The sequence below is a fragment of the Apiospora kogelbergensis genome, assembly GCF_038363985.1.
Source record: "Apiospora kogelbergensis strain CBS 113332 chromosome Unknown utg000008l_segment0_segment0, whole genome shotgun sequence".
Lineage (NCBI taxonomy): Eukaryota > Fungi > Ascomycota > Sordariomycetes > Amphisphaeriales > Apiosporaceae > Apiospora > Apiospora kogelbergensis.
Genome location: NW_027117425.1, coordinates 873,810 through 890,717, shown reverse-complemented (window position 1 = coordinate 890,717; position 16,908 = coordinate 873,810). Strand labels below are relative to the sequence as shown.

The 16,908-nt window shown below is 55.5% G+C and overlaps 8 protein-coding genes across 8 annotated transcripts; 4 read left to right on the top strand and 4 right to left on the bottom strand.

Moving 5' to 3' along the window:
- Positions 1-24: 24 nt before the first annotated feature.
- On the bottom strand, positions 25-1,534 carry PG998_012247 (uncharacterized protein; the record flags this gene model as incomplete). Its single annotated transcript, XM_066879063.1, has 4 exons — positions 25-510; positions 585-1,148; positions 1,285-1,411; positions 1,479-1,534. The coding sequence occupies 4 exons, from the start codon at positions 1,532-1,534 to the stop codon at positions 25-27; spliced, it is 1,233 nt and encodes a 410-aa protein (XP_066725447.1).
- A 1,389-nt stretch (positions 1,535-2,923) lies between these two features.
- On the bottom strand, positions 2,924-4,642 carry PG998_012246 (GMC oxidoreductase; the record flags this gene model as incomplete). Its single annotated transcript, XM_066879062.1, has 1 exon — positions 2,924-4,642. The coding sequence occupies one exon, from the start codon at positions 4,640-4,642 to the stop codon at positions 2,924-2,926; it is 1,719 nt and encodes a 572-aa protein (XP_066725446.1).
- A 1,707-nt stretch (positions 4,643-6,349) lies between these two features.
- On the top strand, positions 6,350-7,852 carry PG998_012245 (betaine aldehyde dehydrogenase; the record flags this gene model as incomplete). The annotated part of the gene is made up of 1 exon (XM_066879061.1): positions 6,350-7,852. The coding sequence occupies one exon, from the start codon at positions 6,350-6,352 to the stop codon at positions 7,850-7,852; it is 1,503 nt and encodes a 500-aa protein (XP_066725445.1).
- Positions 7,853-8,151: 299 nt separating this feature from the next.
- PG998_012244 (HET-domain-containing protein) lies at positions 8,152-9,834 on the bottom strand (the record flags this gene model as incomplete). The annotated part of the gene is made up of 1 exon (XM_066879060.1): positions 8,152-9,834. The coding sequence occupies one exon, from the start codon at positions 9,832-9,834 to the stop codon at positions 8,152-8,154; it is 1,683 nt and encodes a 560-aa protein (XP_066725444.1).
- A 1,099-nt stretch (positions 9,835-10,933) lies between these two features.
- PG998_012243 (GMC oxidoreductase) lies at positions 10,934-11,517 on the top strand (the record flags this gene model as incomplete). Its single annotated transcript, XM_066879059.1, has 2 exons — positions 10,934-11,111; positions 11,162-11,517. 2 exons carry the CDS (start codon positions 10,934-10,936, stop codon positions 11,515-11,517), a joined length of 534 nt encoding a protein of 177 aa, XP_066725443.1.
- A 731-nt stretch (positions 11,518-12,248) lies between these two features.
- On the top strand, positions 12,249-12,845 carry PG998_012242 (uncharacterized protein; the record flags this gene model as incomplete). The annotated part of the gene is made up of 1 exon (XM_066879058.1): positions 12,249-12,845. One exon carries the CDS (start codon positions 12,249-12,251, stop codon positions 12,843-12,845), a length of 597 nt encoding a protein of 198 aa, XP_066725442.1.
- A 661-nt stretch (positions 12,846-13,506) lies between these two features.
- Positions 13,507-14,532, top strand: PG998_012241 (NAD(P)-binding protein; the record flags this gene model as incomplete). The annotated part of the gene is made up of 2 exons (XM_066879057.1): positions 13,507-14,109; positions 14,194-14,532. The coding sequence occupies 2 exons, from the start codon at positions 13,507-13,509 to the stop codon at positions 14,530-14,532; spliced, it is 942 nt and encodes a 313-aa protein (XP_066725441.1).
- Positions 14,533-15,185: 653 nt separating this feature from the next.
- On the bottom strand, positions 15,186-16,265 carry PG998_012240 (uncharacterized protein; the record flags this gene model as incomplete). The annotated part of the gene is made up of 2 exons (XM_066879056.1): positions 15,186-15,800; positions 15,825-16,265. The coding sequence occupies 2 exons, from the start codon at positions 16,263-16,265 to the stop codon at positions 15,186-15,188; spliced, it is 1,056 nt and encodes a 351-aa protein (XP_066725440.1).
- Positions 16,266-16,908: the final 643 nt, after the last annotated feature.

Below are 16,908 nucleotides of genomic sequence, written 5' to 3'. Positions count from 1 at the left end.
GTCCTATGTTTCCAAAAGTATAGCTTAGTAGTAACGGCCTCCCGACTGCATGCTGACCACGCTCGATGCCGAACCGCCGTTCTGCTGGTTATCGCGGAAGTGCATCATCAGGTCGAAAGACAGCTCGGCGTTGATCTTCATGACCTCGCGCACGGCAGCGCGGTCCAGCAGCTCTGGGTGCGCCTTCATGTTGCTCAGAACCACGTCGCGGATGCTCTTTTGCTGCAGCCTGTCGTCGTCGTCCTCCTCCTCCGTCACCGATTCTTCGGTGTGGTTGATGTTGCTCTTGGTGGCAATGCTGCTGTTGACGGCCGCTACCCCGGATGCTTGCTTGGGCGTGGCGGTAACGGGAATGGGCTTGGGCGCCGTGTTGTTGTAGGCCTCGACCGCGGCCGCCAGGAAGTCGTCGCTCGACCAGTGCTCCTCGGCTTCGGCGGCGAAGCGCGCGGCGCTCAGGGCCCGGAGGCCGGGGACGGCGTACTTGTGAGCCAGGGTGTAGAGCTTCGCGTGCTGGAGGAGGGAGTGCGGCGGGGGGTCGGCTTTGCTTGCGGCTGTGGCGGCGGCTGCGCGACCGCGGGGCCGACGGGGGGCAGGACGGCGGCTGCCGCTGATTTGGCGATGTTGTTATTGATGGCGGCCGGGGGCACGGTTTGGGCGGCTGCGTTGGCGGTAGCATTGGCCGGCGCGGTGGTAGTTGCGGATGCTTGGGGTTCTGGCACCGCCGTCGTAGTGGTGTCTGTGCTGCCGCGCTTCTTCTTCTTTGCGGCTTTCTTGCTTAGCTTGGCGGCCGCCTCGCCGGCGGGGATGCTCTCGAAGGTTTCGCGTTCGATGTTGTACTCCAGCGTCGTGGCGGGGGTTGTTGCGGGTTGAGGCTTCTGCTGTAGCGGTAGCTGCTGCTGCTGCTGCTGTTGGTTGCCATTTGTGGCGCCGACCGCCGGAACGCTCCCTCCGTTAATAGTAGTAGCCGCCGACTTGGGCGAAGGGGTCGCGTCGTCCTTGTGGTGGTGGCCGTTGACGCCGTTGGTCAGGGGCTTGGCGTTGCTGGATGCGACGAGGCGGGGGCTGTACTCTAGGGTGTACAGGTACTGCAGCATGAGGTCGATGGTCTGGGGGTCGTCGTCGGGGATCGTGATGGTTGCCTCTTGGTTCTAGTCCCAGGCGCGGTACTGTTAGATACGACTGTGTGTTGTGCAGGCATGCATGGGAAATGAGATGGGGGTTCGTCCATTCCCCTGTGATCTCGGCTGAGTAGGCGAAGGGGTTGGAAAACGATGAAAGACGTACCGGGCCAATCTCCGAGCACAGCTGCGCGAGTCGTCCCGACCGCAGGCACACGATGGCCTTGTGGACTTGGTGTTGGTCATTGCCGCAGACGATCTTGAGATCCGTATAGACACCCGATTCGAAGAGCCTGGAAGTGAAGAACGGGTGTTAGCATGCACATGGGGACCAGTTGCGTTGAGGGTATCTGGGCGTACTTTTTCAGCGAGCGTAACAGCTCACTCACATGCTGCGACGACGATGGCGACGCCATGATGAATGGTAGAGGAAGGGACTGCCCCTTTTACTTTCGGCTCTCGATAGATGAACCAGGAAGAAGTGAAGACCTCGCTGCTGGGACGAACCTCTTATCTACCTGCGGGCTGACAGACACCATCGGGTCCTCTTCGAGGCCGACGACGGGAGTTTAAAGTACCCCCTACGCAATGTCGACACTTCGACGCCGAAACCTTCGTATCAATCCAACCTCAATCCATCCTCAATCGACCTCTCGGATAGTGAGGCTGTCCACCATCTTCCAAAAAGCTTGGGTATCAATACCGCAAGCCTCCCCCTCGAACGCCACAAGGCTCTCGCGACGGGTCATGATAGGCAGCTTCATTTCCATGAAGCGAGTTACACGGCATTGGCGCCGCAGATGAACAACTCAGACCACGACGCACCCTTTGCCCATCCTCGATCACGTCGTTGAGAGCCAATCTTTCCTGTCTCCCCCGCATTGCGGAAGGTCGTCACGCAGCACGAGAATCCGACGTTGAGGCTCTGCCTGGGGCTCAATTGACGAATCAACCGCGAGGGCGCAAATGACGGCCCAATATGATCCGAGGTGAGGGGGGGACCGAGAGGCAGAGAAGTGCGTGCAGGAAAGAGGCCGACCGGTGAGGTGGGCAACGTGGACGGGTCGACAGCCAGTAGGGGTGATGGGTGCATGCAGTAAGCCGGATGCTATTCGCGGAGGGGGACTTGGGAATCGGCAGGCTGCGAATGACCCCAACGGCTAAAGAGTTCCTGCGGAAGACGCAGAGGACGAGAAAAGAAGGCAACGAGTTTGGGCATCAAGAAGGACGAATCGAAAGCCTCGTTTCATCAATTGAAGGCGTTTCGTCAACGGTGATTCCGGGCTGCCATGCTGCATTGCTACCAGGAGGCCACACGACCTGCCGGCCCAAAAAGCGATTGGATCATGGCCAGTAAATGTGGTTGGAGAGAATCGCACCGACGGGTTTGCTCCATAGAAACCGGGCGTATGGCACGCACATGGGTTTGGTCCAATCATGGCGATGGTGGGGTTTTGATGTGTCCGGTGAGAAGCAGAAAAAAGGAGGCATGGTGGTGCACGGCACGGGTTTGACGGGTGTCGCAAAGAGCATGCTGGGCAATGCTTCGGCCAATCATTTCGGAGCCCCTCCTAACACGAAGACCGACAGCCGGACGATTGAACGCGGGAAGAAGGTTAATAAAAAGCAATTTGGATATAACACCTATTCGCTATGTATGTACAGGAAAACATCTAGGTCGTGAATCTTCAGAGGCCGTGTCGTTATTCTCGAAGACCATTTTTAGGTTATTGCGCCGCCCATATACTCCATTCACTCATTGATTTCCCACAAGAACCTGAAGCGCAATCGCGTGTTAGTCTAGTTTAGAGTCGCGCCTTCTCGGTCTTGCCGTCCTCCTCGACGATCAGCTCAGCCAACCGTTCGGCCACGCCCAACACGGTAAGCATGGGGTTGATGCTGGGAATGGTCGGGAAGATGCCCGCGTCGCAGATGCGAAGCTTCTTCAGGCCCCTGACCTTGAGGTTCTCGTCGACGACGGCCATGTCGTCTTTGGTGACATCGCCCATGCGCGTGGTGCCGCAGGGGTGGTAGACGGTGTGCGCGGCCTTGCGTGCGTAGTGGCTGAGATCCTCGTCCGATTGCACGTTAGGCCCCGGAGCGACTTCCTGCTTGATCCAGTCCTTGAAGGGTGCCTGCTGCGCCACCTTCCGGGCGGCCCGCATGCCGTACACGAGCGTGGCGGCGTCGTAGCCCTCGGGGTCGGTGAAGTAGCAGAAGTCGAGCGCCGGTTTGACCTTGGGGTCCGAAGAAGTCAGGTACAGGCGGCCGCGGGACCGGGGTCGAGGGATGTTGGGCGTCATGCAGAATGCGAAGCCCTCCTTGGGCTCGGCGTAACCCAGACGCAAGGTGTTGAGCGTGAAGGGGATCTGGTAGCAGTGCATCATGACGTCGGCGATATCGCCGTCGGGGATACCCTCGGGGTTGGCACTCGACTTCTTGGCGCCTGCGTCGGGCTTCTCGCGTCGCAAGAAGATACCGGCGTCCGAGTCCATGGTCGTCTGGCCCACGGGCACGGCCTTGTTGAGCTCCCACATGATGATGCTCTCGGGGTGGTCCTGAAGGTTCTCGCCTACACCGGGCAGGTCGTGCACTGTGGTGATGCCGAGGTCCGACAGCTGCTTCTTGGGGCCAATGCCGGACAGGAGCAGGAGCCTGGGGGTGTCGACGGCGCCGGCGCAGAGAATGGTCTCCTTCTTGGCAGTAATGGTCCGCGAAGAGCCGTCGTGCAGGGTCAGGTCGACGCCAGCAACGACGCCGTTCTTGACGTTCACCTTGGAAACCCAGGCGTGGGTTAGAATGGTCAGGTTAGGCCGCTTCTCGTCGCCTCGCAGGACAGGGTGGATGTAGGCCACGGATGCACTGGAGCGGTGGCCATTGTCAGGGTTATAGCTGACAGAGAAGAAACCAACGGCTTCCTTCAGGGAGCCGGTGTTAGTGATGGTGTTGTTGAAGTCGTGGACGACGGGGATGTCCAGGGCCGTGCTGCAGGACTTGACCCAGTCCTTGCACAGCTGGTTTCGGTGACGTCCGTGGACAGGCTGGACAGTGTTTCTCAACTTGTCCATCATTCTCATGAACGTTTCAAATGTCCAGCCGCGGGCGCCGAGCGACTGCCAGATCTTCAGGTCATACTCGAACGGCCGGAATGAGATCAGGGTGTTGTGAGATGAGCAACCTCCCAGGACCTTGGCGCGAGAGTGGCGGATGTAAGAGTTGCCTGCGGGTTTGGTCAGAAAAGAGGACGGGGTGAAAAGGACGCATGTCGCAAAGTCACTTACCCATTGGCTGTTCCGTCGTGCCATAATCGTAGTCGAGTTCACCCCAAGCAGGGCTAACCACTTCTTCAGGTCTAGCACGCGATCATCCATGAAGTCGCTCGGCCCAGCCTCGATCAAGAGGATCCTCTTTTGAGGGAGACTCTCGGCCAGCCTTGCGGCGAGGACACATCCGGCGGTGCCGCCACCGACACAGACATAGTCGTACCGCTCCGAGTCAGCGACGGGAAGTTGTTGGGTAGTCATGTTGTAGGTCAAGCAATTGAAGGAATGGTGGAAGTGGTGGTGGTATTATAGGTATGAGAGCAAAATGCAAAGTAAGGACTGGTAGGTAAGTGAATATAGGCTCAGGTGATGAATGCTGAGCGTCTGATTGCTGGTCAGACGGCAAAGAGGAAGAGAGAAAGCCGGCGACGAAGAGCGGTCGGGGAAAAGAATACTTATTGGTCAGCGCCACGCCAAGGAACGGACGGTAAGCCGGACGAGGATGTTATCTAGCAACTGGTCCAGGTATGCAGTATGCGTGTCTCTAGGTGGTCGATCGGACGGGGGATGGAGGCAGTGCGCAGTAGGAGGTTGGAGGCAAAGACGGCACCCCGTAGACTAAAACGAGGAGCCCAGGAAACTAGGAGCAAGAGGTGAGACTAGAGGGAGGTTCCACATTGAAAAACCATCACCAAGTGGATTGCCCGCGTCTGATCCGGATTCTAGTGTAGAAAGCGAAGCGTATGGATCGCAGGGATGGTAGGGATGGAGGGCCAAGGCAGTTGGCAGCGAAGAAAGGAATCGGGTGGGGCGCGCAGAGGGTGGTGGAAGTGCAAAACTCAAGCTTCCAAAGCGAGCAATCCAACTCTTAATTCGACTCAGCTCAACCCAACCCATCCCACCGGATGCCCATCGGCTGACACAGTGGCTCATACATGCATCCGTGTGCCAAGTAGCGTGTCCCTGATAGGCGAGTTGTCAACTTGAAAGCGAGGACTGAAGAAGCCCCATCGGCACCGACGGGAAGACACGACGGCTGATAACGGTTACGGTGCTGCAAGACAGGGGAAGAAGGTCGGGTCGATAGCGATAGCCTGCGGCTACTGTGTTCGGCCGAGACAGACTGGACCCTGCCTGCATGACAACATGGCAATGGCCAACGGAAATGCATGGATGTCGCTCTGGGACTGCAGGATCACGCCATTGGGGTCCAGCATTGAATCATCCGGAGTGACCACTGGCCAAAGTGAGCGAAGTTCTGCACCCATGAACTGACTGATAAGTCGAAGAGTGGAATGGGAGAAAACGTTTGCAGATAAAGAAGGATACGTCATGTCACAGAAATTGAATGTTCTTATTAGGTGGGGCGCGTCTGGGGGGGGGCGCGGAGTGCTGGAGAAGTGCTGGAGCATCCATACTGTACTGCACACAGTACGTACGTTACGGTCCAGTAGCCAGCTAACCGACCTCAATCAGGCAGTCAAGACAGTGAGTGGCTTGGGCAAAATAGACTTTTAGACCCTGGCTCTCCCCGCTAATGCGACCGGGAGGGAGTCTCGGCCACTGAAAACCGTCCAGCTTCTCCAGCTCATCAAGCAGAAACAGCCGTCTTCGTCCCCCAAAGCAAAGCGTCGGCGGTCGGCCCCCCAGGCGGGCCCTAATGGCAAGACGCGCGAGTCGGTGAACCGCCGAGCGTGACCGTTCCTTACCCACCTATGCACGGTAAAAGCGGCTCCTCCTGGCCTGATTAAGTCTTACTGTACTCAATGCAGCAGCAACCCATCTCACAGGCCCCTACTCGAATTGTCTCTTTTGCTCTCCCAGCCTCTCAATTGGGCACCCCTGTTCCCTAAACCTGCTGACCACATACTTACCTGCCCCCATTGCCTAATCCATTGCTTTTGTTTTACAGTATCCCACCAAGTAAACCATCAACAGACCCGGGGCAACCGACTCAAGTCCGACAAGATGGTGCGCCGCGAACAGGACCGCCACACTTTTTTATGCGGGGAAGCCGCAGCCCGCCGCAGACTCCCCGGATCCTTCAAGACCATCAACCCGTCGACAGCGGAGCCCGTCTGCACCATCCATACCTCGTCACCAAGCTCCATCGAAGCCGCCATCAAGTCGGCCCAATCCGCCTTCCCCTCCTGGTCCAGCACGCCGCCCGTAGAGCGCGCCCGCATTCTACAACGCGCCGTCGTCCTCCTGCGCGAGCGCAACGATGAGCTAGCCCGCGTCGAGACCCTGGACACGGGCAAGCCCTACTCCGAGACGTCGACCGTCGACATCGTCACGGGCGCCGACGTGCTCGAGTACTTCGCCAACCTCGTCGCGGGCGGCGGGCTCAATGGCGAGGCCTTCCGCCTGCGGCCCTCGGCCATGGTCTACACCACCAAGGAGCCCCTGGGCGTTTGCGCCGGCATCGGCGCCTGGAACTACCCGATCCAGATCGCGCTCTGGAAGTCAGCCCCCTGCCTAGCCGCCGGCAACTGCATGGTGTACAAGCCCAGCGAGTACACGCCCATGCACGCCGAGTACCTCGCCGCCATCTACCGCGAGGCAGGCCTGCCCGAAGGCGTCTTTAACGTTGTCTACGGCGCTGGTGACGTCGGCGGCCAGCTGACGGCGCACCCCGCCATCGCCAAGGTCAGCTTCACGGGGCAGGTCAGCACGGGCAAGAAGGTCGCGGGCGCGGCGGCCGGCGGCATGAAGTACGTTACCATGGAGCTTGGCGGCAAGAGCCCCCTGATCGTGCTGCCCGACGCCGATGTCGACCAGGCCGCCGACGGCGCGCTGCTCGCCAACTTCTTCAGCACGGGGCAGGTCTGCACCAACGGCACGCGGGTCTTCGTGCCGCGGTCGATGAAGCAGGCTTTCGAGAAAGCAGTGCTGGGCAAGATGCAGCACGTCCGCGCCGGGGACCTCTTCGACATGGCAACCAACTTCGGGCCACTGAGCAGCAAGCCCCACTACGACAAGGTGGTGGCGTACGTGCGCCGCGGCATCGAGCAAGACAAGGCCACCCTCCTCTGCGGCGGCGTCGCGCAGCCCAAGGGCCTGTCCTCGGCGCTACAGAAAGGCCACTGGATCGAGCCCACCGTCTTCACCGACTGCACCGACGACATGGCCATCGTCCGCGAGGAAATCTTCGGGCCTGTCATGAGCATCCTCTACTACGACACGGTTGACGAGGCGGTCCAGCGCGCCAACGCGACGGAGCTGGGCCTGGCCGCTGGTGTGTTCGGTAAGGACGTCAACGCCTGCCACAGCGTCATCTCGCGGCTTGAGGCGGGCATCACCTGGATCAACACGTGGGGCGAGTCGCCGGCCGAGATGGCCGTAGGCGGGTGGAAGTCAAGTGGCGTCGGCGTCGAGAATGGGCGGCGCGGGTTGGAGGCTTGGGTCCGGAATAAGAGCACGCTGGTCGAGATGGGTGGGGAGGTTCCGACTGTCTTTTCGAAGTTGTAGTGGTAGCAGTGCCCCTGTATCAATAGTATAATTCATGAAGGATAAGAAATTGAATGTCAATGCATCGAATCACCCACTACCAGAGTGTCACTTGCCACGATATCATCTTGGCTGTGAGTCCTTTAGTTATGCTGGGCTGGCTCGCTATTGGATCAAATTGAATCAATGGAAGATATACATTGGGAAGAACATGACTAGTACTCGGTGACCCCTGGTAGATACATAAACAACACAGTAACTCCCAACATCCTGTCTCCAGCCTCCTCCCATTCACCGATATCCCATGCCGCGCTATTATATTATAACCATCGGATCATTTCTTGCATCCCGTGAGGAAAGTAATCCTCCAATTTGTAGCTCTGCAGAGATTCAAAGTTTCCTATATCGACAACAATGGTGCTAAATGGCCGTACCATCAAGGTCAAACAACCTACCGTCTCGTATCCACCTTCCACTGCCCGGAGGATACTATAATAGTGTGGATTCGAGCCGGGTTTCGACGTAGCAACTCCAAGCAACTCCATCTTCTCAACACCGCTAAGAACATCTATAAAGGACCGATCGATGACAATGAATTCTGCAAAAATCCATCTGTTATACCGATTATTCCAACATGCCCAACGTAATCTATCAGCCCCTTTTGGCATTGTCCAGTCTGAACCTATCATTACTCTGTCTTGCGAACGAGTCTCTCTAAGACAAAGCCTCATGAGTTTGCATCCTGGGCTCGGACTGATATCTTCTGCAGCAAACATCGGAAAGGTCATGCCCTCAAACCGTAGAACCGTCGGTGCAGCCTCGGGACTTTTTCCGACAGAGTAGTATCGCTGCAATAGCGTAGGCGAGAGCTCAACTGTTTGGCCGTTTTCTTCTACCATCGATGAGGTGGCCTCAACCTCATCGGAATAGCGAACTCTTTCATCTGATTGGCCCGCCCATCCAAGCCAAGACCAGCTTGGGAACATTGGGTTTCTATAAGATGGCGTTGTTGTTACCAAGTCATTCAAACAAAGCTGCCATTCTCCCTGGAGATTTGAGACCACTGGGACGCCCCAGATATGATAGATCGGCTGCGGGGCTGCAGCGAAGCTTGCCAGGACACCAAGATATGCCCTTAATCGGTCTTCCACGTATCCAAGTTGTCGAGAGGAAAAGTTTTTAATTCTTCGGTGGAATTCTCTGAGGCTTCGATATCCCTCCGGACGCTCGGTAGGGATGGGCTGGATCTTGTGTAACCCCTTGTCGAAGGCGAGTTCTTCACATCTACTCCATTCGCACTCAAATAGCAATTGCGAAGCTGTGAAGAAAAGCCGCCGTCGAGACAGAAAGCCTTCTTGGTAAGTCCAGCCTCGTGTAGCCCATACGCTGTCGCTGACCAGACAGAAAGGATCTTCAGGGACCGGCACCGTTTTGTATTTCCCGGTGATTACAGCGCCTGGTGGATCCGTTCGTGGCTTGCTAATTCCCGGAAGACCATAGCTTGGATCTGTGCCAGCAGCAGCAAAGATGACCAGCGAAGCTTGGTTATAGATCTGGCCCATCTGTTGGATCTGCGTCATCTTTTGAGAATCGTTCGACTGGTCGATGCAGTACCGATCGACCCATAGATAAGCAAAGCCAAGTTGTATGGTGACTTCGATCGAGTCTTCGATTGTCGGAGGAAAGGTTGACTGGCCGCCAGGTGTGCTCCCAGGCTTCCCCCAAACATAGCTCAGAGCAACATACTTGCAAGGTTCCTGCATAGGAACGATTCGTCGGCTCTCGCAATGAACCAGATGAAAGAACTTCAGCGGTTGGTTCCAAGTCGTTGGTCCACACCGATCCTTGTGTTCATGGCCACACTGATCAATCATCGCCCTCACTGCCCTGTAGTCAATATTCTTGACCCGAATTAAACGATCAAAATCCGGTTGCTGGCCCAGATCTAGTCTTGAGACCACACATACTCTGCTGTGGGGACGATATTGTGAATGCTCGCTCATTCTGCGAAAGCAACATAGCTCTTGAAGCTTATTACCACGAGACATCTCTCCGAAAAAGAGCTCGACCCTGCCGCCACCATTTTTGATGTAGTACAATGAGTTGCATAAATGCCGATGAACTCCCATGTTCTCTTTCAGCATCCAGTCAATCAATGTACACATAGGACAAGCAGGTGAAAGCTGGGGAATGGGAATTTCGCTATCGCGTTGATCCTCCCGCAAAGAGACTTCTATTTGCAAACAAGAAGCACATAGCACGCCATTGTTGTGAGAGTCCACATATTCGACAATCGCCATGTCAGAGGTTGTGGCTTGATCAGCTTTTGAGGCATGGTGATGATCAGGGGATTCCATTGCGCTAGAATATATGTGAAGCAGAAACAGCACAAAAACAACATCTGATAAGTACAGAAGAGAGAGAAAGATGTGCGTTAGCCGACGTGCGCCTGGCCGCTATATCTATCGGGCTCAGCATGTTGTGAATTCCGACCGAGACGTAAGCACTGCTGCAGCGTTGCGCAATGCCAAGATATCAATCTCCATACACAATGTTGGCACGGGAGGAACGGCATATGTGTCTTCCAAGCTCTCGGAGCGCTCACTCGCTGATGATATAGTATGTACTTGCTTTTGCGTTATGTTGGTCTCGCTTTCGGCGAGTGCAGATCGATACAGGGGAGATCTTCGAAGATCATTGGTAGGTGAACTGCGAGGGTGAAGAGTGAGTAGGTAGCCTCCGGCGCGGTCTTCTACATACGCAAAAGTATACATTACCTTTGCGGGGTAGTAGAGCTCTCACAGCAATCCTGGTCAACCCTTTCCAGAGGCGGTTCTGACTGTACTCAGTACTTTTGCCAGTTCAGGCAACAGTGCTCAGCTGAGCCTGCAGTCAATCGCTTCGTAGTACCGGCAGAGACGCAGACGCCAGGATAATCTATCCATCGCATCTGCATTCGATGGAAGCGGGGGTGAGACTGGCTGTGTGAACCATGCAATCAATCATGTATGAGGCCGCATAGAGGTATAAAATCCATGTCGACACCCGTCAACTCTGGAAGTAATTTATCCTTCATGATGGTATTTCTTCGCCACTTGCGCTATGGCTACCATCGGCGCGCTCATTATCACGGCCGCTCTGGTCTCACTGGCTTCCGCAGCCCCAAGCCGAGTCAAGACACAGCATACCGAGCTGAGAGACGAGTATGACTTCGTCATTGCCGGTGGTGGGACTGCTGGTCTCACGGTCGCTGATCGATTGACGGAAGCATTTCCGGACAGTAAGAGTTCTTTCCACTTCTGGTGGATCAAGCCACTCACAGCGCTGCAGGCCATGTCCTCGTAGTCGAGTACGGCGATGTTGAAGTTACACCCGGCTTCTTTGATCCGCCGGGCTCGCCGCCGCCTGCTACCCAGATGAACTACTCAGTGCCCGTCCCGACGCTCAACAACCGAACGGCCGACCTCCTTATTGGCATGACGGTCGGCGGCAGCTCGGCGGTCAACGGCCAGTTCTTCGACCGTGCGTCGCGCCTTGACTACGACGACTGGGACTATCTGGCGGGTGAAGTATCTAAAGATGTCAACACTCGGTGGAACTGGGACTCACTCCTGCCGTACTTCAAGAAGGTCAGCCTGCGAACCCGGTGTAGTTGTCGGGATATGCTGACAGGCTCCCGGCAATAGAGTGTGACTTTCGTCGAGCCCGATAAAGCAATCGCGCAAGCACTTAACCTCACCTGGTATTACGAGGCAGCGTATGGAGGTTCGACGCCGATTTTCTCCAGCTTCATCCCTTTTCAGTGGCCATCTGCCGGTGGGTCCTCATCAGCCTCTTCTCTGACACACTTGATTGCTGATTAGCGTAACAAAAAGCCCTGTCACGTCAGGCATGTCTGGAAGCAGGTATAATCCCACGACGAGAGTGCGCTGCTGGTAACAAGGATGGACTGTGCTGGGTACCGGCCTCGCAGCACCCTTGGGCCAGCGTGCGGTCGCATTCTGGACAGGGCCATTATCGGGATGTTATTGAGGATAGGCCCAACTACGACTTGCTGGTCCGACACAAAGTCACGCGAGTCTTGTACCCCGACGGCGACCCTGCTCAGGGCCCACCCATGGTCGAAGTGCGGTCTCTGCGGGACGGTAACGTCTTCACTGTCAGACCCATTGCTGAAGCCATCTTATCCGCGGGGGCCATTCATACGCCGCAGATACTACAGAGGAGCGGGATAGGCCCCCAGGCCTTCTTGAGAGTGCCGGCATCGATATCGTCGCCGATCTACCTGGGGTTGGCTACAACTTTCAGGATCACTCGTCAATCCGATTTGGCGTGAATAGTGAGTCATGTTTGACATCATCTTGTCTTCCATCTTGCTGACCAGCTAGTCACCAACAATACGACCCCGAACCAAGCCATGCTTAATACCGATGCAGCCTATCTGCAGAGTTCGCTCGAGCAATTCGCCCAGCGACCGGCGCGGGGACCATGGACCATGATCTGGAACCATCAAGCCGTTTTCCTCCCGCTGGCTAACGTGACGAGCTTGTACGGCACTATCGTGAAGTCACTTCGAGAGCAGATCGCCAACGGTTCATCGCTCCACAGCCTGCCGATTGGTGCTGATGACTCCGTCCAGAGGGGCTACCAGATCCAACTCGAAACCCTGGCCAGCGTCTTTGAGAACCCCGCCCAGCCAATCATCGAAGTCGCCTTCGGCGGCGCCGAGTTCAGCACGCCCAGCGTAGGGGTGCCCAGCGTTGGGATCCTGCTGAAGCCCCTCAGCCGCGGCGCCGTTCTGCTTAACACGACAGACGTAGACGCCGAGCCGACGCTGCACTACGGGACCCTGACGAACCCTCTGGATATTGATTTGCTCTCGTCTTTCTTGCCATTCTTCCGCCGCCTCTGGGACGTAAAGACGCTCCGCGAAGTCCTAGGTGTGGTAGAGGTGGACCCGGGAAGGGGGTGGATACGCCGTTGCAGGTCACGGCGTGGTTACGGGACAACGTAGTGGCCAGCATCGTGCACCCATGTTGCACCGCCGCCATGATGCCGAGGGCGCACGGCGGCGTGGTCGGGCGGGACCTTCGGGTCCACGGGGTCAGCGGACTCCGCGTTGTGGACGCCAGTGTCTTCCCCGTCATCCCTGGGGCCCATCTTTCGGCAACCGTGTACGCCGTGGCAGAGCAGGTACGTCTTCCTGTGGCCTTCTGATACCGAGGGGCTCAACTAACGTTCAATGGTGCAGGCTGTCGACTTGATCATTCAAAGCTGGAAATCCAAGCAGTAGACGAGAAATGATTAAGCTGCTTGTCCAAGGTGGTGGACATTAGGTAGAAGCGATAACTAAGATTACTTGTAAAGTTGTAGATGTTCTAGCTTATGGGTTGACCATCACTGGTCTGACGATGTGACTGGTTGTGGTTCAACTCGGCTTGTGAATTCGCCGCGGAGAAACCCCATGCCCGAATATTGCGTCCTCTCTTCATCTAATGACAATGGTTCATGTGGTGCGCATCTTATCACAATTATTATCATCGAATTGCCTCGTATCGAATTTGCCGTTAATTAACGCTTCCAGGAGGCTTCCTTCAAGGTATTATACTGCTCTGTTATCCTCACAGCACTTCCTGGCCTGTATCTCCATTGGGAGAGCTTACTGCTCGATATCAATGGCTGCCGGCACGATCATCTTGACGGGCGCCAACGGATCGCTGGCTTTACATGCCGCTGATTACCTGCTCAAATCCTATCCCGACTACCATGCTGTCTTCGCAGTCCGGGACGCCGCTGACACAGACCCCAACACCCAACGGCTTCGCGACATCATGGCACTGTATCCAGAGTCCCAATGTTCCATCCACCAAGTAGACCATGCCGAGTTGTCCATCGTGCACGAGTTCGCCGGCTCTCTCGCGGCTTCCGTGGCCTCTGGGCAGCTGCCGCCCCTCGAAGCCATCATTTGCAATGCCTCCTACTGGAATCTGGTCAGCGACCCCGAGCTGACGGTAGACGGCTACGAAAAGGCTATTCAGGTCAGCCACATCGCCCACGTGGCTCTCATCATGCGGCTCACTGGCAGTTTCTCTAATGACGGTGGCCGCATCGTCTTGTTCTCCAGCATCAGCCACTATCGAAGGCCCAACTTCATGACGCATCTCCTACCCGTAGTCCCCGACGGTACAGACGACATCGTGCACCCGGCTCCCGGGGACCAGAAACAGGCGTACGGTATGCAGCGCTATGCTACCGGGAAGTTCTTTCACCACTTGGATGTATGCCCTGAACCGCCACCTGCAAGAGGTGAGACCCCGAGTCCTAGCCACCGTCAAACGAGCTCTAGCTGACTTCAGATCCAGAACCCGAAGTCGAAAAACATCACCGTTGTTGCCGTCAATCCGGGGGACCTCGGAGACTCCCGAGCCTTTTTCACCAATACACCTTACTATATCCAGGGCATGTTCAGTTTTATAGTCAGACCATTTCTGCCCGTCTTTACTTACCTTGTCGGTGCAAATTACCGCTCGTCATCGGCGGCGGGTGTTGACGTCGTCGAGCTCGCCGTCAACAGGGCTCACCCGAACGAGCGCGGCTACTTCACAATGCTCGAGAAGGACATCAGCGACCCCATCACCATGGATAGGGAGGTGCAGGACATCACTTGGAAGAAGAGCCTCGAATGGGCTAACGTACCCTGACTCACTAGTCGCGGCGAATGTTCAGGGTTGACCGTCACAATTCTGTTTGCAACACGAATACTGGGGTAATAAGTTTCATTCACGAGGGTGCATCGAGAATAATATTGGACATAGAAGTACATGCAATAACAAGGATAGTTAAAAGCCAAGTACCGTTGCAACCTAAATTACGTGGCAAGGATCAAGTACACTAGAAACGAACGACAATAAACAAATAAATATAACGTTATATTGGACAATTTAACGACAGCGTTGATGCTGCCGTACAAACGGACAAATGCTGACACATGTTCAAGACACCAGTCACTGCGGAACAATGGCTGTGATTTGTAATAATAGTTGACAGAACAAGGCAAGCACAATAAGAGTTGAGGCGTGGTTGGGTGTAGTATCTCTTTACTGGAGCCACTTTGGTGTCAAGCCTGACCATGACTCCTTGCTTCCATGAGACTCGCTTCCAGTGCTGCAGGTACAGTGTGGCCGTTACCTTTCTCAGTTTCTACTCTACACTCATTCGTCCCTGACCTTCCATCATTGGGTATCATGCCCACTTTGCAACCGAGAGGATGGGTTCCAATAGCAGTGCGTACTCAAAAATCATCATAGCCCGTGAAAGACGCTTGTGAAACCTGTAACTCAAGAGCCCAGGAAGCTCACATGGCAAGGTTCGACAGTGCACCACTCATCTCATCATCCTCATCCTCGTCGAGGTTCTCCATGGTAAAGTTCGACAGTACACCACTCATCTCATCATCTTCCTCGGGGTTCTGCTGGTGACGACCCATGTGGATGTCGTACTCTTGCTCGTAGTCATGGAGCCATTGCTGGTACTCCTCCTCTTCCTCATCCTCTTCAGCCTCGTTGTACTCGTCCTGATTGTTGTCGTCGGTATCATCGCTGTCGTATTCCGGCACCATCTGGTCAAGCCAGTCAGGGTTGAAGTCCGGGTTGGCGGATCCGTCCTCGCGCAGCCAACCGTCTTGTATTCCCTCGCTCAGGGAGCGACCAGGGTCGTTGCTTCTTCTCATGTTCTCGAACATGTACGCAAAGGTCGACGAACCCTCGCAATCGCTCTCTTTCACGGCGACAACCTTATCGGTGCCATCACCCTGGTACTCGGCGCACGTGAGCTCAACGGGAAAGTACTGGGCTTGAGTGCGGAATATGACTTCGCGGAACTCCATGATCTTCTGGGGGTCGCGTTCGTCCTCGGGCAGTGCGAGCGTGTCCTCGCCATACATGGGGCTGTAGCGTCGGAAGAAGGATTCCTTGAATTAGTCTAGGCATCGGACCATCGGGTGTTGGATGGCGTGAGCAGCACCTGGCTGGCATTCTAAGAAGATGTTGCGTGCCATCAGTGCTCGGTACGTGAACTTCCAGATCAGTTCCGCGTCGATGTTTGTAGCCCAGCTGAAGGGCTTCTTCATTTCGGCGAAGAAGCTAACAGGATCGAGGTCCTGGCATTTGCTGGCATTATACGAGGCGTGCTCGTATATTTGGCCAAAGGCCTCACTGACGGTGGCCTTCTTGAAATTGGGAAGGCGCAGGCCACCAGGTATTTTGGTGGCTTGGCGAAGTTGGTTGTAAAGCCTTCTCATGGCTGGGTTCAACAGAAGGGCGCGGCCGACGAGTACCTGACGGCGAGAGTCCCATTCAGGGATTGTCTCCCAGTACATGCCGCTGTTGAAGCCGTGGTAAACTTTGCTGGAGAGGTTCTTGGCGTGGGCGGGCATAGTGGGCGAGTTGAGGGATTGGGTTTGTGATGGAAAATGGGAAGAATGAATTGAGATTGTGTGTAGTTGTTTGGGAAAAGAAAAAGAAATTTAACATAGAAGGGCTGGATGGGTTGGGTAGCCAGGCCGCCTTCAGTTAGGTGAAGGGGCAGCAACAAGGTACGAGATGTACCTGCTTATCCATCCATAAGCCCATTGTGCCTCAGGTCCAACATGCCCTTGACTACTTAATTCCCAATTGTAGGGCTTTTCCATAACGCCCGCTGGTCGGCTTAGCTTAACGGTTAAGTGTGCGGTTCTGGTTTCAATCAAGTGTTGATTGAAACTGGACAAGGGCAGCTGGTTCGAGTCCAGCAGGTTCCCTCAGTTCTCTACGGTATACCTCAATCGGTTGGTCAGCACTGTCGCTGGTCTACCTTACTACTAGATCAGACTGGCTCGGTGTTCACAAGAGATATCAGGTAGCAATACCATTGGTCCCAGAACCGTACAAACATTGTACAAAGAGATGGATATTTGACCTTCCTGTTGAGAATACTAAGGAGAATTGGAGGAACCAGAGACCATGCACCCAACTCTTTTTGCTCTATGTTTCTAGACACTCCCTTATAATGTTCTCATAGTATCACAAACAAATACAATA